Genomic DNA, 26,473 nt, shown 5'->3' with positions numbered 1-26,473 from the left:
AGATATTCGACACCCAAACGAACTTAAAACTAAAGTTTCCCAACCGGCCAGTCGGTCACATCGGGCCTTCTGCATACGCCAATATAATGGCTTACGTTATCAAAATACTTACTATTTTGTCAATGTGGTGGCTTGCGATATCAGGAGGGTTAAGGTAATTAGGGTACAACAGTCTTATTGCTCTTCGTCAAAAACTCAAATGAGAAATCGAATGGGTGAGAGCACTGTCATATGTCCCATTTTTCCCAGCTGTTTTCCTCAAACGCATCATCACTCTCAAATACTTTTTGTTGATGTGGCCACATGGGACGTATTCATAATGCAGAACACCACAGAAATCAAAATAATAAGCATCACTTTGACCTGCTTGTTTAGTCCTCATCGAAGATTTTTCCCCACCCACTGGGATGAGTATTCCATTGTTAGAAACTCTCAGCCATAGATCAAGTCTCGTCACTTGTTACGATGTTTTTCATGTTGCACGATTCAAAAGATCACAAATTTGTTTTTGTTCATTTGTTAGGATCCTGGAACGAATTTTGCATTAACACGCTGCTTGTGTAGTTTTTTTTAACTAGAATCACATGAGAGGACGATTTACTGATTTCTGTTTCCTCAACTATTTCACTGTCCGGTAAACTACTATCTTCCCATATATCATGACTTCCTAAACGTAAACGTCATCGCATGATTGGCCATCCGGGTTTTGCCTCGTCTTCGGTGAATTTCTTGATGCTTTAGAATGCTAGAACCACTCATAGCACTTGATTTGTCATTTGTCTTAAATATTCTTCCCTGTACACTTCTTACAACATTTTCTAAGTTCCTGTAAATGTTTTACCCAATTTGAAACAAAATTTGATGTACACGTGCCGCTTTTCTAAAACCCTCATTTTCGTAATACGACAAAATCGCCACGAATAGGGAATACAACTTCACTCCAACACTCAGTGTTTCATAATGACAAAGCAATTTGATGCGGTTATCGTCTTAATGCTCGAGATAAATCCAATACGTGGTGCTGTGCTGTCAGGCAGAAAATCAAGATGTTTCGTTGATCGTAGTTTTTGCAAATGTGGTTTCTTTCTGAATATACATCGTAGTTATTGGTGTAAAAAGAACCATAGTACGTTAGTCTACAGGCTATCCTCAAAGATAACAGCAATTGAAGGCAATATAAGTGAATATTTACAAAGTTGCAGTGAGTATATTTTATGTCCATGTCAGTTTGAGCACTGAAATAAGATGTGTCCACTTTCCTGGACACCCTCTGATGTGTGTGCCGTTCATATTAAGGTTCAAAACAAATTTGAAATTTTGGACTTTATAATAAACTTATAATTTATTTTTAATCCACTCGCACGCAAAAGGGACCATAACGCTTTAGTATAACGCCAATGATGCCATGAAAATGGAACTTTGCTGATAACTGGAGACTATAATGATTCAATTTGTCATTGTTTATCTTATTTCAAACCTCGCCCATTGAAATCAAACGCGATTTGGTCCAGCTTCCTCGAAAGAAATACGTAATTTAGAGTACTCCTAATATTGATGAATGTAACTTTCTGGATCCTTGTTGAAAGTTCCAAGTTTCTAATACAGGCTGAAGAATCACACTTCGAAAACTTCAATTTACCAATCTAAGCAAATTTATAGGTGTGTAGTTTACCAGATACTATTTAAGTGAAATGAAAATGAAATGAAATCTTCGAGTTTTACGTCCCACATTATGCCGGCTAGGCCAAAGGAGACTGTAATAAGAAATTAATGAAATGATGGAATGAAGAAAGTGGAAGGAAACGAGAGAACTCACGAACACGATGTTTGTCCACCACAAAATTCACTTGGCGCGAGCTGGGATCGAACCAGGGACCCCACGCACCAGAGATGAACGCTCTACCACTGAGCCACTACGGTCCCTATACTATTTAAGTGTCACATAATTGGTCAGTGAATATGAAAAATAAAATAGCAAAATAGCCCTGAGGTGTGAACGTAGGTAATTTTGTCTCAGAAATATTAGCATAAAGGAAATTGTCATATTTGTAGTTGAACTAAATAAAACTAACCGATCGAAACATTATCTTAATAAAGTCTGGAAAACAATTCAGTTATTGGAATCTGCAAAATGTAGTTTTGGATTCTCGAAGCAAGAACAAACACTAGTAGAACATAGTATCAGCTTTAACAAGACTCCATAATTGATTTGTGTCTTATTTATGGGCTTCTGAGAACGGCTGCCGATGTAGTCGCCAGAGATGCTCAATTATTCAGTAGTATTGAATAGTTCGTTCATTTTCCCGCAAATATATACGAAAATTTTCGTTGTTTCAATATAGTTCGATGATTCCAATTGCTTTCGGATCTTCCTCCAGGTTAAAAAAAAAGACGGGATTAAACCTATCCACGAATTGAATTTCTAGAAGTTGCTTGTACAGATTGCATTACTGCTTTCTCAAAATCTATAACCACAGTTACAGGGACCAATATCGACCATTTTCCGGAAAAGGGGGAAACAATCAGCCAATAACATAGCCAAACGAACATATTTTGTTTTCTTCTGTTCATTGCATCATGTTCAAGAAAAAATTCTCTGGTAATTTACGATTATAAAATTACCTTGATACTAATATTTTTGTAACAAAATTTCTGATGCCGAACTCTTCGATAATAGAATTATCACAGTACTGTAATTTTTTTTCACATTTTTAAATTTGTGCACTTTCTTCTTTCTACCTTGCTGTAGTTGATGTATTTTAACTACGCTTTTCATTAATTAGAATCAAGATAATAAATATGCTGTGGGCAGTATAGATAGTAACAATATTTAGAAGCCAAAAAACTAATTACTATTTATTTTCGTAAACTAAACATGCAGGTTACATTTTTAAAAATTAAAAATAGAAGTTAATAGTTCCAATCTTTCAAGAAAATCACTGGAAAATCTGAAATTTTAAATAAGACATTGTAAATATTTATTACCTTTGAGTTGTAACAGTAGATATTCGAAATAACCAATTAAAAATTGTTATTTGGTACAAAAGACCCTTATATATTGCAATATCAAATTTAGACAACAAAATAAATACGACTTTACAATTCTTTCCAGATATTAATTTCTTTCTCTTACATAATTTCATATTTGTTATTCTGACATTAAAACTTGACAAAAATACATCGCAATGATATAAAAATACGTTAGCGCTCATAGTCAAACAAGTTTAAAATGCTTAAATATATACTACTATTAAGCATACATGCATAGTGTGAGTATTTAATACATGTGTGTTTAAAACCACTTTGTAGATCTTACGTCATTTTTAATTTATAAATTAGTGTAAAATTATGATTTGCCCTTCGAAATGATAGTTGGAAATAACGTAAGAGCTAAAAATTGGTTTGATTTACTAAAACAACTGTTCATGCCTGACAATTTCTTTTACATACATAAAACTGTCATCACTTTCTGACTCACAGTACGTTCCTGTAATTAAGCTGTTTCCTCTTTGTGATTGGTTCAAGAAAGAGGACGAACAAGTACTTTTCGTCTTGGTAGCGTTCGTAACAAGTTCTTTCAACATACTTAGCTGTAATTTTCCTGAATTCGTTTCCAGTGGCTCTGATGACTTACCAGGCTCTATATCACACAATATGGGAGAGTATAGTGGAAATCCACGTACGTAAGTTGCAGTTGTATGCTGTGGTGTTGATATGGCGCAGTCATATTTTTCAAGATTCAGGCTTAAATTATTTGAGTTTTTATTGTTAGATGCAAAAGATTCTTTACGTTTGGGAACAACGAAAGTTTTGAATTCCGGTGATGATTCTGGCAAATCGAAGTTTTCAGAATCTACATGGATTAATGCTGTTACATCACCTTTCGGAGTACCAATTTGCGTCGGTGTGCTAATGGTATACGTGCCTGAACTGAGTTTCCGTTTTATACCATAATACTCTGTGGAGACTGAAGATGGTGATAGTGCTTCGACTCTTGGTTCTATTCTGGCTATTTGTTTGTAGCTGTCTGTAAGGGAGTTTTCAAATGATTCGTTGGTCTTCGGAAAACAAAATGGTGTACAGTTTTGGAAGGAGTATTTGCAATTCTTGAAATGCTTAAACAAATGATCGTGATATTGACGATGTCTATTTCTTTTTGTTAACTTCTTAGTCTTGACTTTCACTGACTTTATCAACTTTTTCAGTCTTTGTTGTTTTGACATTTTTTTACACGTCTTCACAGTTTTAGTTAGCTCAGAAGAATCCTCGAACATATCGCTGTGAATACTATTGCGAGGAACTTTTATGTGGACATGTTTTCTAACGTCTGTACAAACACACAACAATTCTTGCAGCATGTCCATTAGCTTTTCGACGTATACATCCTTACAGAGTGTCCATTTCAGAATACACTGAGCGACAAGTTCCAGAAGTTGTAGAATGTTCTGGAATTCCGGCCAGTTAGCCTGAAATACAAAAGCAGATCATGTAAGATGGACATTTTTTTTTCTAACCAGTTTGCAATTACAATTATATAAACTGCTCTGTATTGAAGAAAAACAGTCAATAAGCAATAATAAAATGGCACAACAGAATAAAATAGCTCTGGCTTTCTACATGATGCACTTTCAATTGGATGGTATGTAGAGAGAGAGCATGTGGACTAACTCAATTGCTCTCGTAGTCTTTACCATATTAGTCTCTTGACAAGTATTAGAGCAAAAACAAAGAAATATCGAGAAGTGGTATTTTTAATAAATTCAGCGTTCCGAAAATATGTTTCATCTCCCTTAACCCTCTACTCAACCGGAAATCTACTGTATTACTAACGGTTTCAATATTGATCTCCGTAGAACAAAAAGGAATTTTAAAAAATTAAAAGTTTTTTTATATTGTAATATTTTGTGTAGGTAGAGTCAATAATGGACCAGGAATCGATCCCTTCACCGATTTATTTTTAAAAGTATTTGTGTTTTACAAAGTTAATATATCAGAATCTCCTTTATGACCTAAGGTGAAGGAAGGAATGTTTTATACGGGAACCCCTTCGCTCATGGCAGCCACCGGGTGTCTTGTAGCGACTCCAGGTTATGCTTCTAGGAAACCTCGGCTCATGGCAGCCTCGTTAGGTATGATTTATGTTTGAGAAATCCCCTTCGCTTCAGAGCAGCCTCCAGGGATATTATAGTACTCGCGCCGAGTCGTAAAGCTTGACCTAGATCTACAGATTTCACCAGCCAATAGAACGCGAGGGTGTGTTCCGATCGTCAACCCCACCCATCAAATTTTGTCAGTGTCTTCTCTCGCGCTACACGGAAAACATCTCCCGAGAATACAGTGTTGTCAGATTGGCGTCAAGTTCTTTTTTGTTGCGTTATGTTTTCGTTGTTACTATTTGTACTATTGTTACCATTTTAGAATAGTTGTTACAGTAGTTATTGTTGTGCAGTGTTATTATTGGCAATTTGAATTTTTTTTTTTTTTTAAATATATACCGGTACTCGTTTACTGTGTGTTCAAAGTTTGGCAACATTGTTGGTGAATTTCAGCTGTTTGACGTTTCCCCAAGTGTGCGCTCGGGAAGCGGCTCCACGAACTGTACCGAAGTTTTCCGATGTGTTGTAGCTCAAGCAAAATATTTCATGATTGGTTTAGAGCCCAAGCTTCACGACTGGGCGCGAGTACTATAGGATAGGTAGTAGGGTGGGCCGATTTTTTTTTTTTTTTTTTAATAGATATTCAGGATTGAGTAGTTATCAAAAGTTGTGCATTGGTACGAAATGAAGCCATGTCAAGTATGATGATTTTAAACAATATTTAACCGGGCCCCCGTGGCCCTAAAGTGCCTAATTTTTTGTTCAAATAAAATGATTTTAGGTAATAAGAACATTTTACCAGACAATACTATTAATACATAAAACATGAGATACATGGTTTCAATATACGCAAATAACTATTAAGAGCTCGTAGCTACCATATTAACACAAAAAAACCTTTGTGTTGAGCCCAGCTCAGAACTCTCAAACTTCAAGAGAATATCACTTTTTCGCATCTGGATGCAAAATGCACAACACTGGCTTTCCGAAGGCGGCGCTTACATTGCTGAATTCAAATAAACTAAAAACAATATGGCTGCAAGCCTCTCTTCCTGTATTGTCTTTCCTTCCAATTAAGGATATGATTTTGAATTACAACTCAAAATGCAAAACGATCATTAACCCCATTAAGAAACAAGATACTCCCCATTAAGAGCCAAATTAAAGAAATTTAAGAACGGTGCTCAGAAGTTATTTGATATTTTCTCTTGCAAACGCTGCGATAGATTAACCTGTAAGTGTGATAAATCAAATTAAATACCGCTTTTGGGGAGGGAGCTCATATTAGATCTGGGAAATCAGAGACAAATGGCGAGTTACAATATAGATAAAGCAGAAATCCATAGGCTCAAAAGAAAACATGACACAGATTGATTATGGTGCTGCGGTACCAATTACAAGAGGGTTCCAATTGTTAGCCTCAATCCCGCACTTGGAACATACATTAAGCGCTCGTGAGTCCTAAACAAATGAGTACCGCAAAAGATTTAACAGGTGTTTCGAATAGGTCGGCTGCTAAAATTGTATCCGCTGTTTTAGAAGATATAAATTTACTGAACAAAACTAACCAAGACAAGGTAGTAGATAAAAACAAAATCCGTAGGAAACTAAAAAAAAGTCTACAGTGTAAAGCTACTAATTTTAAGGGTCTCTCTTTTGATGGCCGAAAATACAAAACCAGCTCTAAGTGACAATTGCAGTAGGCAAACCATTGAAGAATATGCGGATTATATCGATTTGACCGTTTGGTCAGAAGTAATAGTAACGAAACCTCCAATTTCGGCTAACATCAACAGAAGAACTAACCGAATGGATTGTGGAAAAGAGGAGGTTCCACACAGGCTTTGGAGAGGTGTGTAAAGGTAGTAACAGAATCTTCTTCAGAAGTATGCGGTAGTGTTGCACGAGACAGTTATATTCGCGCAAAACTGTAAACACGCAAGTATCTACCAAGCTTTGGACATAAATCTCAATATTTTGTTCCAAGATTCAACTAAGGAGCTTTAAGTAAGAGGAGGGTGGGTGGGAGGCCACTTCCACTTCTGGGCTGGTTTGGTGTTTGTTGGTCAATTTTTCACCCTTACCGTATGTGTTTGTGTCCGTACTATTATATCTACTAAACACCAATCAAACTAAGAGCTGCACATCAGATCAGAACATTTAAAATCCTGGGGTCAAGTTAAAGTATTAGGAATCTTAACCAATTTTCTATACATACTTAAAATAATGGATATATTTTTTAAAAAAACAAAACAGTTTTCGGACCCGCAGGACCTGGTGAAATATTTTTATCTGCCTCTGTTTTGGGGAAGAAACATAGCATTATACAACTTTTGCACAGTACTCAAACTTAATTTTCTGCAAACAAATATTTCAATAATATTTTCACTACTCACAGCCATATTTTTTCAGCATTAACGTTCTTTCGGGCTCCCGGGGCCTGGTTAAATATCTTTTTATCCGGCTCTATTTTGGCGAGGAAACATGACAAATTTTGCACGGTACTCAAACTTAACTTTCTAAAAAAATATATTTCAATAATATTTTCACTATTCACAACTATCTTTCTTTTTTAAAATAAATGTACTTTAGGGCCCCCAGGGCCCGGTTATTAAACTTTTATTCCGGCTCTGTTTCTGTGAAGAAACATAACATTAGACAACTTTTGTACGGTACTGAAACTCAACTTTCGAAAAATATATTTTAATAATATTTTCATTGCTCGCTACTTGTTTTCAAAATTAGCGTTTTTTCGGGCCCCCGGGCCCGGTTAAATATCTTTTTATCCGGCTCTATTTTGGTGAAGAAACATAATATTATACAACTTTTGCATGGTAGTCAAACTTAACTTTCTAAAATAAATAAATATATAAATATATATTTCAATATTTTCACTACTCGCAAATATTTTTTTTTCAAAATTAACGTTCTTTGGGGCCCCTGGGGCCCGGTTAAATATCTTTTAATCCGGCTCTGTTTTGGTGAGGAAACATAATATAACATTTTACAACTTTTGCACGGTACTCAATCTTAATTTTCTTAAAAAAAAAAAAAAAAAAAAAAAAAATCGGCCTACCCTAATAGGTAGAGCCCCTTAGTCCAGTGCGACCTCCAGAGCTGTTGTGGGTAGGCGATCAAGTGGTCAACTGATGCCTCCTTCCTCTGTGGTTCCTCTTTTATAATCCCTCTTCTGGTAGCTCGTCCTCTTTCGGTTCCCATCGTGATCGGCTGTTTGTTTATAAACGTTAGAATGTGTCGTCTATAAACATGTGCTCATGTTGTGATATGGGTATCCTTACAATATGGATTCAACGTTTCAAGAATAGTTTAATCTGTACCATGTAGCCGTTTGATCGGGACGTAGCCGGATCCCTGCTCGTGTTTCCCCACGGGGCCGCGGTGGCTCAGTGGTAAAGCGCTCATAGCTGGTGCTTGGGGTCCATGGTTCGATTCCAGCTCGCGCCAAGTGAAGTTTGTGATGCACAAACACCGTGTGAGTGAATTTCCTCCCACTTTCTTCATCCACTATTTTATTTCTCATAACAGTGTCCTTTAGCTTCGCCGGCATGGGACGTAAAATTAAAAAAAAAAAATCATTTCATGTTTCCCCACATGTTGCTGAAAGACACCAAAACTATTCATATATGTATGATTAAAGTGGTTACAAAACAATTATGTAAATCCTGAATGGTACTCCAGCTTCATAGAAGATTAAGACCAAGATCAGGGTAGTTTCTGTTCGGGGACTTTTGCTATCAATAACCCCAATAAACAAAATATATCCTGAGTACTTCGGAAATAGAATATTTCAGGTTTGTGATACATGAAAGATAAATCTTAGGTATTAAAATATGGAGAGGTGAAACTGAAATTTTCTCCATGTATTCATATAGGTCTGAAAAATTAGTTGAAAGACTATCTATTCTCACGCATGCACTTCGCAATATGAAAGCGTTATTGTATTATGAACACTTCAACTGGCGTTTCACTATCTGGTACATCTAAACAAAAGATCGTGCAGTTTATCGTTCTTTTTAGCTTTCTTAAGTTTTTTATTCTTTTTATAACGAAGAAAACTTGTTTGAAAATAAATGTTAATTGAAGTGTGTCATATACGGTATACATTCACTGACAAAAGTATCTCTAACCAAAGTTTGATTATAATTTTTCATCCGTATTCAAACCGGAAATAGTACAAACTAATAACTTCCAGTTTCAATTTTGATTCCTATATAGTATACCAAGCAACTGTTTCTGATATGGGTTCAGTGTCCGAATAACACGTTCGTTCTCTAATTTTATCCCTCTATCGCAAATAGAAGTCAGAAGCTACCATTTCCGATTTCAATATTGACTTTGCATAGTTTGTAAGTCTATCGGAGAGTTTTACAATATGAAACTAAACTCAATATGGTCACTTAAGTTAACTACTTACGACGATGGGTCAATGCTGATAAGCTTGATCAGACCAAAGATAATGAATGGCTCATTTGACCACACTGAAATAAGCTTAATTACACTACATCTAGAACACCCTCAGCCGAGGAAAGCAGTGCTGTTAAAATTCGAATCATTTGCGAGAGCAGATTGGAACGCACAATATTTTTTCTTCCCAGCTATTACAGCTGGAATGGTGAAACTACACGACGAGAGAATTTGAAGTTTACCCTACAGAGGTATTTTGTTCTCCTGTGCAGCTCTATCAAGAGAAGCCTGAACTACGAAACAAGCATGGCGCGCATGTTACTGTCGTCCACGTGTGAAGAGCGGCGAGATGTGGTTAGATTTTTGTGGAGCATTTGCCGCTAGGTTTTTATGCTCGGAGGTTGTAAAGCAGACCATCACTTCACGACCGTAAGAGACAGGGGGAAGGAGTGTCGCTCTAAATTACCAGTGTACAAGTGCTAGTTCAACTCTCATAGTGTAGCCAAAACTAAAGTTTTGTGTGTGTAACATTTGTGGTGAGGTGTTTGACTCAATATAATCTAGTGCTATTAGTGAGCAATTACCCCGCCTCATGGCGGAGGTATCAGGAGGTACTTCCCCTCCACCCTCGATAGTGACTGTACCCATAGTGGAAACGAGGTGCACATGGACGAGACTATTCCGATCGCTACCGAAGTTACAGTCAATTCCACCCCGGCGATTAACTTATACTTGCCCCATCATGCACCACCATATGTGGTACATGTTGTACTGTACCAGCCTCTACTTCAGACACTCATGCAACTACGGTGCGAAAACACCCGCAAGTACTAGGTAAAATTCTCTTCCAATCGAAAGTGACGGGAGTTAAATAGTTTCAACCCACGAGAAGAAACCTAATTAAGATAGAATTTCATACAGGCGAACGAGTTCCGTCAGCCAGAACTCCTCAAAACACATGGATGGTCAGCCTTCGTTCCATACTACACAACCCGCTCAGTGGGCATTATCCACGGTGTATACCCGGACTTTACAAAAGCAGAAATACAAGACAACCTAGAGTGTCGTGCCCAGGTGATACACGTAAGACGCATTAAAAAGCGTGTAGATTCGGACATCCGAGCTACCCACTCCGTTGTAATAACTTTTGACTCCCAACGTCTTTCGGATTTTTGTTCACTATATCATGCAGGACATACAATTCACACATATGTACCGGCAGTCAAACAATGCAGAGAGGGATGTTACCGTCTTTGCCATCTACAGAGGGCGTGCCGATCTAAACAAACACTTTGTTACCGCTGCGGAGCTCCACATGACTCCAATGCATGTACATACTCAAGATCCCAAATGTATCAATTGTGGGAGGGGACATATGGCCACTGATCCACAGTGTCCAGAAAGAAAACGTCACCAACGCATCAACCAACTTATGGCGACAGAGAAAATCACATACAACGAAGCCCTGAAACTTATTCCCCCGACAAAACCATTCTCTCCTCAAACCTCCTCTAACCCGGTCAACAATTCATCCTCTCCCTCACCTGATCTACCCTTTCTTTTCAAGGGACCATCCACGTCAGCCATTTCCTTCCAACCCACGCCCTCCCGCTTCAATATAATCAACCCTTCATCAGTAAATAACATACTCACTCGGCCTGTGGGAAAGACGCAGGACCAAAGCAAAAAACGAAGAGAAGGGCAAGACGAAGAGAAGGGGACGTCGGAAGACACAATATACACGTGTTTTATAGGATCTTTCAACAATAAATAACGTAGGTCTCAAGAATACTTAAATGAACAACCCGGACAGCGCACACCCATACATCGCCGCAGGACGTCGTTCCATTCGAGGCCACCTGCTGAAACTGATCAATCTAAAGACTCATTAAAAACTTTTTACACAATTTATTATATAGTATAGAAAAGTATGCTGCTATCAATTATGGTATTCAATCCTCAACGCAACCCACAGAAGAATCTCCAATCTATAAACTTTTACACGAATACTTCAGAACCCTAGAGAATGGTCATTAATTCTGCCTTCAACACATTACAATGGAACTGCAAACAACTAATTGGAAAGGAACCATTTCTATGACATCTATGCCGCATCTCCACACACACTATAATACTTTTACAAGAAAGTGGACCGGTTACGCTCCAAGGATTCCGGATTATCGATTGTACAAGCAGCATAGAATAGACTGATATGGAGGAGTAGCAATTGGTTTCCATAAACAGACACCAAACGAAGAAATCCAACAAATAGCTCTTCAACATCCTCTGTTGAAACCGCCAATACAAGCACAAGGTTTCCGATACAAACAGCTACATATTCTAAATGTATATTCTCCTCCTGATCAGGAAATTCCGAAGAATCTATGGACATACCTCTTTACGCAATGCCGGTAACCATGTATCATCGCTGGCGACCCGAATACCAAAAGTGTACTATGGGGATCATCGAGAAACAATAGGGCGGCGGACCACCTTATCGAGGCTCTGGAAGGATAAACATTATTGATAGCAAACGATGGAACGGCTACTCGCCTTCCCAATTTGACTTCACCTCCTTCTGCACCAAACATAACGTTGCTTAGTGTGGACATCATCCTACAATACACCTGGCAAGTCTACGGCTACACGGGAGGCAGCGATCACTGTCCCATTATCACCACCTTGGCACATCTGCAAGGAGCACGATCAACATATCAACCCGGCTACGATTCCACATGTCACCAGACTTCATAACAAGGAACAATACCAGATATACATAGACCATGCAATCACTTCTTTACAGACTACGGACGGAATCAATTCACTACAACACTTGACGGATTACATCGTCGCGGCGCTCCTCAGGCGGAACGAGGAAGGAAAACCCGAAGGGAAAGACTTCGATGCTATAAATATCCGTGGTGGGATACTTATTGTCAAAAATTACTGAATAATAGTAAAAAGGCTCAGAAAATATATTTTCACGATAGAACTCTCGAAACATACTTTCTCTCAAAACAGGCACAGGCAAAACTAAAACAATACCTACAAAGATGTCGTAAATCGCATTGGCAACAATTTTGCAACACTCTCCCAGCAGGAATCAGCGCCAACTCTATCTGGAAATTCATAAGGAACAATTTGACAACACGCCCTCTCCAGGTTGCGCCACAGCTCAATCCCACATCGTTGGAGGAATTTCACTGCAATTTAACGGCCCCAACAGCCTTGTCTTCACGCACAGCTTTGATGTCAAACCTTACTACTACACCACTATCTCCTGTCCTCGCAACCGTCTACTATGAAGAATTAGCAGAAGCCTTATCAGCTGGAAGACACACGAGCCCGGGCGCAGACAAGATCACCTATCAGCACCTTAAAGACCTCCCAGCTACAGGTCACCAGCTATTAACGCAGTGCTATCAATATTACCACCAGGAAAGGGATTCTCCAACATTAATTTCAGTTTCCTTAATGCTGCATCCCTTGCTGTAAGAACATCAGGCAGTAGAAGATGATCAGACCGTTGAAGATTTTTCTGCATCTTGGAAGATACTGGTGATGTCAAACATGAGAACTGTTAGCTTAAACTGGATGGAATTTTCGGCCCACGCGTTTAACATTCCTTTAGCAGTAGCTCGATTCTTCTTCTCCCCTTCCCTGACAATTACCTCCCGAACCATCTCTTACATCCAGGTAAGTTATGGATTGATTGATTGATTGAAAGGGTTTATATGGGCGCGTCGACATCGAGGTCTTTTGCACCCTTCTCTGACAGGAAAAATTGAAGTAGCCAAGAACAAAAAAGCATAGTATCACAGATATAATAAAGTAAAAGCAAAGTCTAGAGTACGTAAAAGGTGTTCGGTCATTTGTGAATTAAAATGCCATAGCATTCAAGAAATGTGCAAACTCGATACACAAACACAAGGACGGGTTAGTACACAACAGCATGTTAATCTTCTCTGCCGGGGCAGCTCGGCAATAGGTGCACACACGTGGGGCAGCCCATAATTAGTGATGAATATGACAGTGCAGTAAAGAAGATAAAAGCAAGGAAATGCTATGACAAGCATAAAACCACCATGAAAAACACAAACGGTAGATAAAAGCAGAAGTAAATTAATTAAAAGAAATGTGAGAAATGCACTCACAGATCACGCAAGACGTGCAAAGGCTGCAAGTAGGTGAAAACTTGCTGGATCATCTGGACATCGTCTCCAAGCAAGGTAGACAGATCAGCTGGTAAGCCAAGGCGGGCTCGCTCAGGAGCAAGAGGAACACATTCCACAAGAAGGTGGCGGATGGTCAGGAATGCACCACGCTGGGTGCAGGAAGGCGGGTTCTGACGACGTAACAGGTAGCCATGGGTCAGATGGCTGTGCCCGATACGTAATCGTGCCAATCGTCGTTCTTCCAGTCTTGAAGGACGAGAACTCGTGGCCCAAACACCAAGTCGCGGCTTGACAGCATGCAGTTTATTCTGAAGGTGCTCATCCCAGTTTGTCTGCCAGCGCTGAAGGAGAAGACGGTTGATTACAGGGCGAATATCAGAGCTGGGGAGCGGTGACGGATACTCAGGTCCTGTAAGGGCAGCTTCTTTGGCAACACGGTCAGCACGCTCGTTCCCTGGAATACCAGCATGGCCAGGCACCCAACAAAATTGGACATCGCAACCTGCAAGTCGTAAGGACTGGCAAGAGAGTAGAATTTGCTGAACTATAGGGTGCACAGTTGACACAACCGTGAGACTATGTAAAGCGCTGCTGGAGTCAGAGCACAGGAGAACATGTCGCAGATGGCGTCGACGAATATAATGCAGAGTCTCCAGAATAGCAACCAATTCAGCAGTGAACACAGTGGAAGTAGGATGGAGCTTCAAGCCAGCGCTATGATCATCCGTGACGAAGGCACAGCCAACAGAATCTTCATGCTTCGAACCATCCGCGTAGAAGACAGCGTAGGTACGGTACGCATCCAGAAAAGAGAAGAACTCCTGACTAAATTGTTGATTGCTGGTAACAGACTTCTTAAATTGCGTTAGATGAAAGCTGACAACTGGTGGAAGAACTGTCCATGGAGGAATGGGCAGGAGGCCCAATGGATAGATGGCAGGGACATCGAGTCCAAGAGAAGCCCCAAGGTCTATAGCACGAATGCCAAAAGGCCGGGTAGCAGTAGGTCGTGCTTGATATCTGTCATAGCGAGCACCAGCCTCAAGGGCAAAGGCCGAAGGATGGTCAGGTACGGCACGGATATGAATGTAATAGCGCAGGAGCAGGCAGTCCCGACGGTGGGAAAGAGATGGTTCATGAGCCTCGACATAGAGACTAGGAATAGGGCTAGTTCGGAAAGCTCCAAGTGCCAAACGGAGGCCAAGATGATGAACAGAATCCAGATGACGTAGGATGGAAGGTCGAGCAGAACCATATGCAACACAGCCATAATCCAATTGGGAGCGGATGAGGCTACGATACAGACGCAACATCACCACACGGTCAGCACCCCACGAAAGATGGGACACCAAACGTAGTAAGTTGATGGAGCGGAGACAGCGGTACTTCAGGTCTCGAACGTGAACAGCCCAGGTAAGTCGTCGGTCGAACTCCAAGCCCAGAAAACGAACATGATCCACATAGGACAATCGAGAACAGCCAAGGAACAGCTCAGGATCATATACACAGTGACGAAGGCGACAAAAATGTACGCAGTGTGTTTTGGTGAGAGAAAAGCTGAAACCAGTAGTGGTAGACCATCGGTGAAGGCGGTTGAGCGCTAACTGCAACTGGCGAGTAACTGTACGGAGATCACGTGAGCGACAGTAGATAGTAAAGTCATCCACATAAAGCAGCCCATGAACAGAAGGGGAGAGCTGCGACATCACACTGTTCACTGCAACAGCAAACAATGTGACACTCAACACACTACCCTGTGGAACGCCATTCTCTTGTGGAAACGGAGCAGAGAGAGTAGCTCCAAGCTTGACTCTAAAAGAACGTTGTTGGAGAAAATTCTGGATGAAGAGAGCCAAGTGGCCACGTAATCCCCAGAGATGGAGTTGCCTCAATATGCCATATCGCCAAGCGGTGTCATAGGCCTTTTCAAGGTCAAAGAAGATGGCTATGAGATGTTCTTGATGACGAAATGCATCCTGAATAGCACTTTCAAGATGCGCCAAATGATCAGTAGTGGAACGGAAGCGCCGAAAGCCACACTGAAGATTGGAAATGAGGCCATGGTGTTCAAGAAACCAGACTAAGCGGGTATTGATCATCTTCTCCAAAAGTTTACACAGACAGCTAGTCAAGGCGATCGGGCGGTAGCTTCCACTGGACGTGGCAGGTTTAGCAGGCTTCAAAATAGGAATAATGTATGATTCACGCCAGGCATCGGGGAAGGAGTCTTCAAGCCAGATGCGATTGTACTGGTCAAGAAGATGTTGCTTGCCATCGTCAGGCAGGTGCCGGAGCATAGCATAACAGATGCCATCAGGACCAGGTGCCGTGTCCTTCGTAGAATCCAAAACAGCAGCAAGTTCAGCAGTAGTAAAAGGCAGATTATAAGCTTCAGCGGTTGCAGAGCGGAACTGAAGTGGCGTACGTTCGGTGCGTTGTTTATAAGTGAGGAATCCAGCTGAGTAGTGAGTAGAACTGGATACATCCGCAAAATGACGACCTAATGCAGCAGCAATTCTGTCCTGATCAGTGACCATTACACCATCGATAATAAGGGATGGAACCGCAGCGGAGGAAATATGTCCCTGTAGACGACGAATTTGCGACCAGACCGCTGTCATGGAGCTGCCAGCATTAAGAGAAGAAACATAAGTGCGCCAGCTATGACGCTTAGATTGCTTAATCAGATAGCGGGCTCTAGCACGAAGAAGACGAAATTGAGCCAAATTATGAGCTGTAGGAGCACGATGAAAAGTACGTAGTGCTCGACGTCGGGCCAGAATAGCGTCACGAATCTCCTCAGACCACCAGGGAACGGTGCGTTTGCACCGGGAACCAGCATAGATAGGAATAGAGTCGTGTGCAGCTGCCAGGATACTCTGCTGAAAGGCCTCACAATGACCATCAACAGTAAAACGAGGTTCTAAAGTGAAATGAAAAGTGGCGGAAAAATGATCCCAGTCTGCTCGACGTAGATTGTAGGCAGTGAACGGAGCAGAATGGATGAGCGGAAGACCATGCACAAGAATAGGAAAGTGGTCACTGCCACAGAGATCATCATGCACGCGCCAAGTAAGATGGGCACCAAGTTGAGGACTGCAAATGGAGAGGTCCAAATGAGAGTAGGTACCAGTAGCAGTAGTAAAATGTGTGGGACTGCCATCATTGAGGAGCAATGAGTTTGTGTTGTCAAGGAAAGTGGCAATCTCTTGACCTCGCGGCTCAGTACGAGGAGAGCCCCACAGTGCATGGTAGGAGTTAAAGTCACCCACAAACAGAAATGGGGATGGAAGCTGTCGGGCAATCTGTTCAAGATCGACAGCAGTAAAGACGTCATGACGCGTAAGGTAGATACAACAAAAAGTAACAGGTTGTCTTAAGAAGACACGAACAGCTATAAGCTGAAAAGCACTATTCACATGGATGAGAGCAGAATGGTAAGCATCAGAGACCCCGATTGCTACACCACCTGCTGCACGACCTGCAGTAAGCTGATCATGACGATATACAGTGTAACCAGAGAGAACTAAGTTGCTAGTAGAGGTAAAATGCGTTTCCTGAAGACAGAATATGGTAGGATGAAACAATGTCAATAACTGCTTAAATTCCTCGTAGTGAGTGGAATAGCCATTTAAATTCCATTGAAGAAGAGACATGTTCAACAAGCATCGAGAACAAGAAGCGAGGTACTGCGCTTGCCTTTTTCACGGCCTTCCACAAGGGTAAAATTATCGAGCTCCTCCTCCACCATATCATCCATAAGAGACTCGTCATCACTAGGTGGCAGAAATGGGCTTAACAATTCGTGGAGGCGAATGATCTTTCAATGGAAGCTTAGGCTGCGAAGCGGATGATGATCGGTGCTTCGAGCGGGATAGACCTGGGTTCACAGAAGAAGCAGTGGTACGGGACGCCTTGGAAGAGACTGGCGCACTGGGAACCTCAACGTCAGTTTGGGTAGCAGAATTGACTGTCTGAGTACCTTGTGATCTGCTGGTCTTTAGAAGGGAAGAGAAACTGGTGCCGAATTTGACTTTTGGCTGTAGCCTTCGTTTAGCCTCAGCGGCGATCTTCTCGATGACCATTGATTCACGGATCTTCTTCTCAGCCATAAAATTAGGACAGTCACGTGACCAAGCTGGGTGGTCACCTTTACAATTAGTGCACTTCATGGGGCCGCACATGGGGCCGGACCATGAGCTGCAGAAATACAATTGCCACAGATGGCAGAGGCATGGCAAGAAGGGGCTGAGTGGCCAAAATGTTGGCAATTAAAGCACCGTAAGGGTAGTGGTATATACGGGCGGACCTTCAAACGGTGGTAAGCAACGTTCAAATGCGTTGGAAGGTCAGGTAGAGCGAAAGTTATGATATAGGAATCCGTGGGCTGTACTGTACCATTTCTCTTCGTAGTAATACGATGGACGTCTGTCACATGGCTATCCATAAGTTCGGCACATATTTCCGCCTCTGGTAACTCTCTTAAATCGAAGCAAGTGATGACTCCTTTGCTAGTGTTTAACTGCCGATGAGGCTCAACCAGAATAGGAACAGGTCCTAACTGCGTACTAGCTAGAAGTAATTGTGATTGTTTGTCTGTGGTCGTTTGAACAAGGAGCGTCCCATTCCGTAATTTACGAATATGTCCAGGAGGAAACGTTCCTGTGGCAATGTGATGAAGTTGACGATGAACTATAAACGGTGACAATTTACTTAATGCTCCAACGGTGTCAGTTGATCTGTCTTTGATAATTAAATATCTTGGTGCAAGACCAAGCTTTTCCTCTCTCTCTCTCTATCCTGGGTGGGTGGTTGATGCGTAGCCATAACTAAAGAAAGCCCAAAATCCTCTCAGCTTCCCCGTCATGGTTCGAAGCGGCCAACGAGGCTGGCAGGTCCTACCTGCATGACCCTTGTCAGCAAGCTAAGCTGTGACACCAAGTCAAAATGACAAGGAGGCAGAGCCACTTGCACCGCCGACTGATGGGTACTTTTGAGAGGACCCACGTCCCACCGTGTAAGGGGAGGGACCAATGGTTCATTGGAGATTCCCGCACTGCAGACTCCAAGCATTCCCTTTCAGGGCATCACTCCTTCCGGTCCTCCTGGGTGCGCATGCGCTGCACTCCTCCGTCCCACGGCCCCGGGTCCAGCGTCATCCAAGAAAATCGAAAATCAAAACCAGTCCATAGCAAGGTTGTCTTCTACAAAGAGCAGTCCATATCCGAGGCTTATATTTTTAACGACGCTCGATCGCAGGTTTTAAATGCCGGGTGATCGGCCCGGCACAAACCCCAACCTGGAGGACCAGTGGCTGATTGCAGTTCCGAAGAACTGGGCGATGGGGGCGCCACATCCCGACGTCGGCGGCTCAGTACGAGGAGAGCCTCACAGTGCATGGCAGGAGTTAGTCACCTACAAACAGAAATGGGGATGGAAGCTGTCGGGCAATCTGTTCAAGATAGACAGCAGTAAAGACGTCATGACGCGTAAGGTAGATACAACAAAAAGTAACAGGTTGTCTTAAGAAGACACGAACAGCTATAAGCTGGAAAGCACTATTCACATGGATGAGAGCAGAATGGTAAGCATCAGAGACCCCGATTGCTACACCACCTGCTGCACGACCTGCAGTAAGCTGATCATGACGATATACAGTGTAACCAGAGAGAACTAAGTTGCTAGTAGAGGTAAAATGCGTTTCCTGAAGACAGAATATGGTAGGATGAAACAATGTCAATAACTGCTTAAATTCCTCGTAGTGAGTGGAATAGCCATTTAAATTCCATTGAAGAAGAGACATGTTCAACAAGCATCGAGAACAAGAAGCGAGGTACTGCGCTTGCCTTTTTCACGGCCTTCCACAAGGGTAAAATTATCGAGCTGCTCCTCCACCATATCATCCATAAGAGACTCATCATCACTAGGTGGACTACGTGACGTATGCTTCTGTTTCTTCGCCCCAGGTGGGCTAGAAGACTGGGTGCGTGAAGATTTCTTCGATGCCTTGGTAGAAGAAGCTGTGGAGGAGGGAGAGGCAGCCTTGGAAGCTTGAGCCTGGAGCTGTTTTTTCCGTTCCTTCTTAGTGAGGGGTTTGGTAGGAGGCTGGCTGTTTGAGTGCTTCAAAAACTGGGTTATGGAGTGATTAGGGGCAGACGAGATAGAGCCAGCTGCCGGAGCGGCAGGAGGCTAAGAAGCAGGAATTGGCTTAACGATTCGTGGAGGCGAATGATCATTCAATGGAAGCTTAGGCTGCGAAGCGGATGATGATCGGTGCTTCGTGCGGGATAGTCCTGGGTTCACAGAAGAAGAAGTGGTACGGGACGCCTTGGAAGAGACTGGCGCACTTGGAACCTCAACGTCAGTCTGGGTAGCAGAATTGACTGACTGAGTACCTTGTGATCTGCTGGTCTTTAGAAGGGAAGAGAAACTGGTGCCGAAGGTAACTTTTGGCTGTAGCCTTCGTTTAGCCTCAGCTGCGGAGATCTTCTCGATTACCATTAGTTCACGGATCTTCTTCTCAGCCATAAAATTAGGACAGTCACGTGACCAAACTGGGTGGCCACCTTTACCATTAGCACACTTCGATGGGGCCGCACATGGGGCCGGACCATGAGCTGCGGAACTACAATTGCCACAGATGGCAGAGGCATGACAAGAAGGGGCTGAGTGGCCAAAATGTTGGAAGTTAAAGCACCGTAAGGGTAGTGGTATGTACGGGCGGACCTTCAAACGGTGGTAAGCAACGTTCAAATGCGTTGGAAGGTCAGGTAGAGCGAAAGTAATGATATAGGAATCCGTGGGCTGTACTGTACCATTTCTCTTCGTAGTAATTCGATGAACGTCTGTCACATGGCTGTCCGTAAGTTCGGCACATGGACTGGTAAGTTCCGCCTCTGGTAACTCTCTCAAATCGAAGCATGTGATGACTCCTTTGCTAATATTTAACTGCCGATGAGGCTCAACCAGAATAGGAACAGGTCCTAACTGCGTACTAGCTAAAAGTAATTGAGATTGTTTTTCTGATGTCGTTTGAACAAGTAGTGTCCCATTTCGTAATTTACGAATATGTCCAGGAGAAAACGTTCCTGTGGCTATATGATGAAGCTGACGATGAACTATAAAGGGTGACAATTTACTTAAGGCTCCAACTGTGTCAGTTGATCTGTCTTTGATAATTAAATATCTTGGTGCAAGACCAAGCTTTTCCTCTCTCTCTCTCTATCCTGGGTGGGTGGTTGATGCGTAGCCATAACTAAAGAAAGCCCAAAATCCTCTCAGCTTCCCCGTCATGGTTCGAAGCGGCCAACGAGGCTGGCAGGTCCTACCTGCATGACCCTTGTCAGCAAGCTAAGCTGTGACACCAAGTCAAAATGACAAGGAGGCAGAGCCACTTGCACCGCCGACTGATGGGTACTTTTGAGAGGACCCACGTCCCACCGTGTAAGGGGAGGGACCAATGGTTCATTGGAGATTCCCGCACTGCAGACTCCAAGCATTCCCTTTCAGGGCATCACTCCTTCCGGTCCTCCTGGGTGCGCATGCGCTGCACTCCTCCGTCCCACGGCCCCGGGTCCAGCGTCATCCAAGAAAATCGAAAATCAAAACCAGTCCATAGCAAGGTTGTCTTCTACAAAGAGCAGTCCATATCCGAGGCTTATATTTTTAACGACGCTCGATCGCAGGTTTTAAATGCCGGGTAATCGGCCCGGCACAACCCCCAACCTGGAGGACCAGTGGCTGATTGCAGTTCCGAAGAACTGGGCGATGGGGGCGCCACATCCCGACGCCGAGAGGTAAGTTATGGAGTACGGCGGCAATCAATGTATGCAAGTGTTCATCAAATCGTACCTCGAAGTAGGTAAGAAAAGTATGGAAATTAGCCATTGTTATGTGCAGCATTTTTTGTTTTATTTTCGATGTTTTGAAGTACTTACAACTTTTCAAACTTTACAACCAACGTGTCATTGCAGGAATACTGTTCAACATGTCCTCCATTGCAAAATCGGATTTGTGGCACACACACCAAGCAGTAAGGATGTCGTGCCCCACGTAATTTCTTACAAGTTGCCATAATTCTCCGTCCTTCCCTATGTTCGCAGATTCACCATCTGTAGTTAGATTTTCTGTATGCAACTGAAATTCTTCAATAGTCTTTGTTACACAGTGTAATAAATCTTGTGCACCGCAGCTCGACAATAGATAATTTTATCTCCAATTCCATACGTATCCACAGAATACAAGCTAATACATATAGTCACAAAACCAAATTATATTGAAATTATTTTAAATTTACAGTAATTCAAGTAATTTATTGTTCAAGTACTCTTCCAGTAATTTCAAGATTTATGAAGTGCACCGGGTATCCAAACTGCTGGGTCTGGGTATCCATTTGGATACAAAAAGATAGCTTAAAAAATGCCTTGCTGTATATGGACCTCAAAGTGGCACACAAGTGATTAAAAGAAAAACTGACTCGAGTAAAGTATATCGCTTTACAGTGCATTAAGTAGAAAGTTCATTAAATACGAAAGAAACTGGATGCATAAAATATTAATAAATAGATCAAGATATTCAGTATATAGTAAATATTATACATTATACACTATTAATGTAAAACACTCATTGAAATTAACAATAAAGCATAATTTGGAAAACAATAAAACAAACAAAAAATAAAGCATAATGTGGGTTCCTCTAGATGTGTTTCCCTGATGATATCAGTGCTTTATATATTATATATATATATATATATATATATATATATATAACACCGTCTCAAACATTATTTTGCGAAGGTCCCATTTTTGGGGGGCAAGGGGCGTAAAAAGGTGGTGAGTGATATGTTACCAAAATCCCAAAATTTATTTTCGGAATGCCAGTAAGCGTGAGATTAATCACAAATGTCACAGAATTAATGCTCCAATGTCCTTGCATGTAAGAATGGGGCTACAGCCCCCTTTCAAAAATAAAAAAAAAATCACCATAAATATCCTTAGTAGGGACATACGGGAAGAAGGTATTTTTGATAATTAATGTGAAATTTAGTCATTGTATCAAATGAGTATGCGTTTTTCAAATCTGGAATGTTATTTTGATAACGCACCGCCTTAGGGGGGCACAGGGGGCGAAACATAAAATGATGGATCTTTATAAAAATTCAAAATTTTGTTCCGGAAATACCAGTGAGCGTCAGATTAATATTCTAATTTTCCTTGCATGTGTCAGTGACTTATATGGGGCTATAGCCCCCTCTCAAAAAAATCACCATAAATATCCGTAGTAGTGACATACGAAAAGAAGGTACTTTTTCTCAATTAATGTGTAATTTGGCGTCGTTCTAGCACAAAGGTATGAGTTTTTCACATCTGAAATGTTATTTTAGTAACCACTGCCTTAGGGGGGCACAGGGGCCGAAGCACTCGATGATGGATCTTTATAAAAATTCCAAATTTTATTCTGGGAGTGTGAATGAGTATTAGATTAATCACAAATGACACTGAATTATATTCCGATCCTCCTTGCATGTTCCAGTGATTGATGTGGTGCTACAGCCACCTTCAACAAATCACCAAAAATCACGATAAATATCCTTAACAGGGACATACCAGAAGAAGTTATTTTTCTATTGGTCGATTAATGTGAAATCTGGCGTTATTGTAATAAAAAGTTATGTATTTTCCAAATCTGAAATGTTTTTTTGGTAACAGGGAAAAAGGGCGCGGTTGGTAAATTTTGGCTTTGGAGGGCACAGGGGCCGAAGTATAAAAATTCCAAATTTTATTTTGGTAGTGCCAATGAGCATGAAATTAATTGCAAGGCGCACAGAATTAATGCTCCTATGCTATTGCCATGTACAATCCGCAGCAAAGAACCTGCAACATGAGCATGTAAGTTTATTGTGAAATTACGACTAACAGCACAGGGAATCAACATAACGTCTAAGTGGCATGAATCACACCAGGAGCAACCTCGGCGTCCTCCCCTGCCCACTTATTTTGGAGCAAAAGACTTCGTCGTTTCACAATAAACATATATGCTCATGTTGCAGGTTTTTTGCTGCGGACTGTATCAGTGACATATTAGGCTACAATCCCCTTTCATAAAACAATAGAAATTCATGATGAATGTCCTTATACGCAAGGACCTACTGGCAGAAGGTAAATATTTTTCATTATTAAAGTGAAATTTGGCATTATTGTCGAAAAATAATTGTTTAGAAAAAGAGCTAAAGCGACATGATTGGCCTAACTGGAGTTTCAATGTAAAATGCGGAAAGCAGTTTGCTCTATATTTATACGAATTTTGCTGTAAATTAGCATTTTAGGTAGAAAATACGATACCATTCCTCTTCTTCCTCCCCTTTCATCTATGATGGTACATGCGTTTCTAGTTTTATTACGCCAAACCTCCAAATTGGGGAAGATAGGCAGTAAGAAAAATTCAAACTTTTCGTTATTTCCCGTGAGCGTCAAAATATTTGGAAATATACCAAAATTAATGCTTAGAAACTACCTCCATGTGCCAGCGACCAATTTAGTGATTCAATTCCCCCTTCCCCGTCCCAAAATCATTTAAAGAACCACACCACTATTGTTTTATTATCTTCCATGCTTCTCTCTGGCCTATTCAGAATGCATGCTAAGAGATACAGTGTTTAAGAAACACTGGAACACGTCCGAATCATTTGTTGGCGTCCCACTGTAAGCTGATTTTAAGCAATGTCAACAAACTTTTGTTTATAAAACACCCTCTAAGTCCTGACTCAACTTCTTGTTCATGTGTGCTGACAACAGTTTCAGACCTTTTCTTATCGCAATACACCAAAGATTTACGAGTTAACGTGTTGACAGTTCAATAGGATTTCGTGTCTGTAATCAACATCTGGGTTAGATGGATTTCTTCGAAAATGGACATTACATAGTAGGTTAATCTCGGGGATAGACTGGCTTAATCAATTGATAATTACTTGTTTCCAGTATACTTTAGGAGTGCATTCGTACTGTAGTGTCCTTCGATCATGGAGTCTTTAACTCAGGATCAGCGTGCTAATGTAATTGAATGGTACATTTTATCAGAAAAATCTGCAAGAGCAACAAGATCCCCTATAGTTAAAGAACTCGGATTAAAAGTACAAGATATGCAAATTCACCGTTTGTACAAACAGTTCCGCAGCAATTGTTTTCACACTGTCCATCTTGCATCTAGAAAAAGTGCAGGAAGATCTCCAAGTGCATCTACAGAAGAAACAAAAAAACAGATGTCGTTATCTGTTACTAGTTCACCGCGGAAATCCCTTGCTCGTCGAAGCTTAGGCTTAAATATTAAGAAAACTACGCTACAAAAATTTTTTAAGAAACTTGAAGGTGAAACCATACAAGGTCCGAATGGTTTCTGAATTGTGTGCAAGTGATTATGGTGATCGTGTTTATTTCTGTAACTGGTTTATCGAGAAGTTAAATGAAAACCCTATGTTCTTATTTCAAGTGATGTTTTCCGATGAAGCAAAATTCTTCTTAAATGGTTGTGTCCAGTGTGCGAATTGAAAAATTTTCCCAGGGGGGGGGATGAATTTCACCTATATGCGCACCATCCTCCCACACACACAAACACAAACATACATATTATATATATATATATATATATATATATATATATATATATATATATACACTAACAAGTACCAAAACAGTTGAGATGTGAGATGTTTCATAAATTTTCACTCAAGCAATATTTAGGTTAGCTACGCAAAGTAAGATTTGTTCCCTTTTTCTATCTTCATATCCATTTAAAAATACTCCAGAGGGGAAAAAGTTATCCCTGCCAGGGATAAAATTTTTCTTCTCCAGGGGGGTAAAGATTTTTGTCAGGGGGGGAAATCCCTGGCATCCCCCCGCCAATTCGCACCCTGGTTGTGTCCTCATCACATGCAAGATATTGGTCATCGATACAGCCGAACGTGAAATCAGAAGTGTCAATGGACAAACGAGGAATAATGGTTTGGTGTGGTATAACTGCGACTGAAGTGATAGGACCTTTCTTTTTTGATGAAAATGTAACAACGTCATCATACCAAAAGCTACTAAGAGAAAAAGTATTTGCTGAACTTGATCGTTTAAATTTAGGTCAAAGTGATGAATTATGGTTTATGCAAGATGGAGCGCCAGCGCATCGCTCAAATACGACTATAAATCTTTTGAGAGAGAAATTTGGGGAACGGATTATTTCTATGGGGTCAAGTGTCGAATGGCCACCAAGAAGTCCGGATCTTACACCATGCGATTTTTTCTTGTGGGTATTCCTAAAACAAATTGTCTACCAAAAATCATGTAACAGTGTAGAGGACTTGAAACAGAGGATTGTTGACAGTATAGAAATGATCACTCCAGATATGTTGGAGAAGGTGTTCACAGTTTCTTTAGTAAATCGCATTAATTTATGTCTTGCTCGTTCAGGAGGGCATGCCGAATAAAAGTAAGTTGATTTTATGGGTTTTACACTTAGGTTAATGATCTTTTTAAACAATTAGTGATAGTAGTGTGAAAAAGAGTTGTTTTCAACAAAGAATAATTTCCAGCAACTGATTCTTATTCCTCGGGAAACATTTGTTTCTATTACAACTCCGTCCGTGTGTATTACGTCTGTAGTACATATGAGTAAGTTGTTATATGGAAAGTTGGATAATACGGTTATTGTGTAAGAAGTAATGAAAATACACGCTTTTTCTTTTTACGAATAAACCAAACAATATTGAAACTTAAAGCTCACTTTTAATTT

At 41.1% G+C, this 26,473-nt stretch overlaps 1 protein-coding gene across 1 annotated transcript in view; it reads right to left on the bottom strand.

The window, feature by feature from the left end:
- Window positions 1–2,829: 2,829 nt before the first annotated feature.
- Window positions 2,830–26,473, bottom strand: part of LOC145673206 (uncharacterized) — a 95,892-nt gene continuing 72,248 nt past the window's right edge. Inside the window, exon 3 of the mRNA XM_081742685.1 lies at window positions 2,830–4,466. Coding sequence (XP_081598811.1) covers window positions 3,411–4,466 — 1,056 coding nt within the window. The 3' untranslated portion in view covers window positions 2,830–3,410. The remainder of the gene's footprint in view (window positions 4,467–26,473) is intronic.

The sequence above is a fragment of the Thermobia domestica genome, chromosome 16 (genome assembly GCF_964235325.1).
Source record: "Thermobia domestica chromosome 16, izTheDome1.hap1.1, whole genome shotgun sequence".
Taxonomy (NCBI): domain Eukaryota; kingdom Metazoa; phylum Arthropoda; class Insecta; order Zygentoma; family Lepismatidae; genus Thermobia; species Thermobia domestica.
The sequence above is the reverse complement of the archived record's forward strand: the minus strand, read 5'-3'. Positions and strand labels throughout refer to the sequence as shown.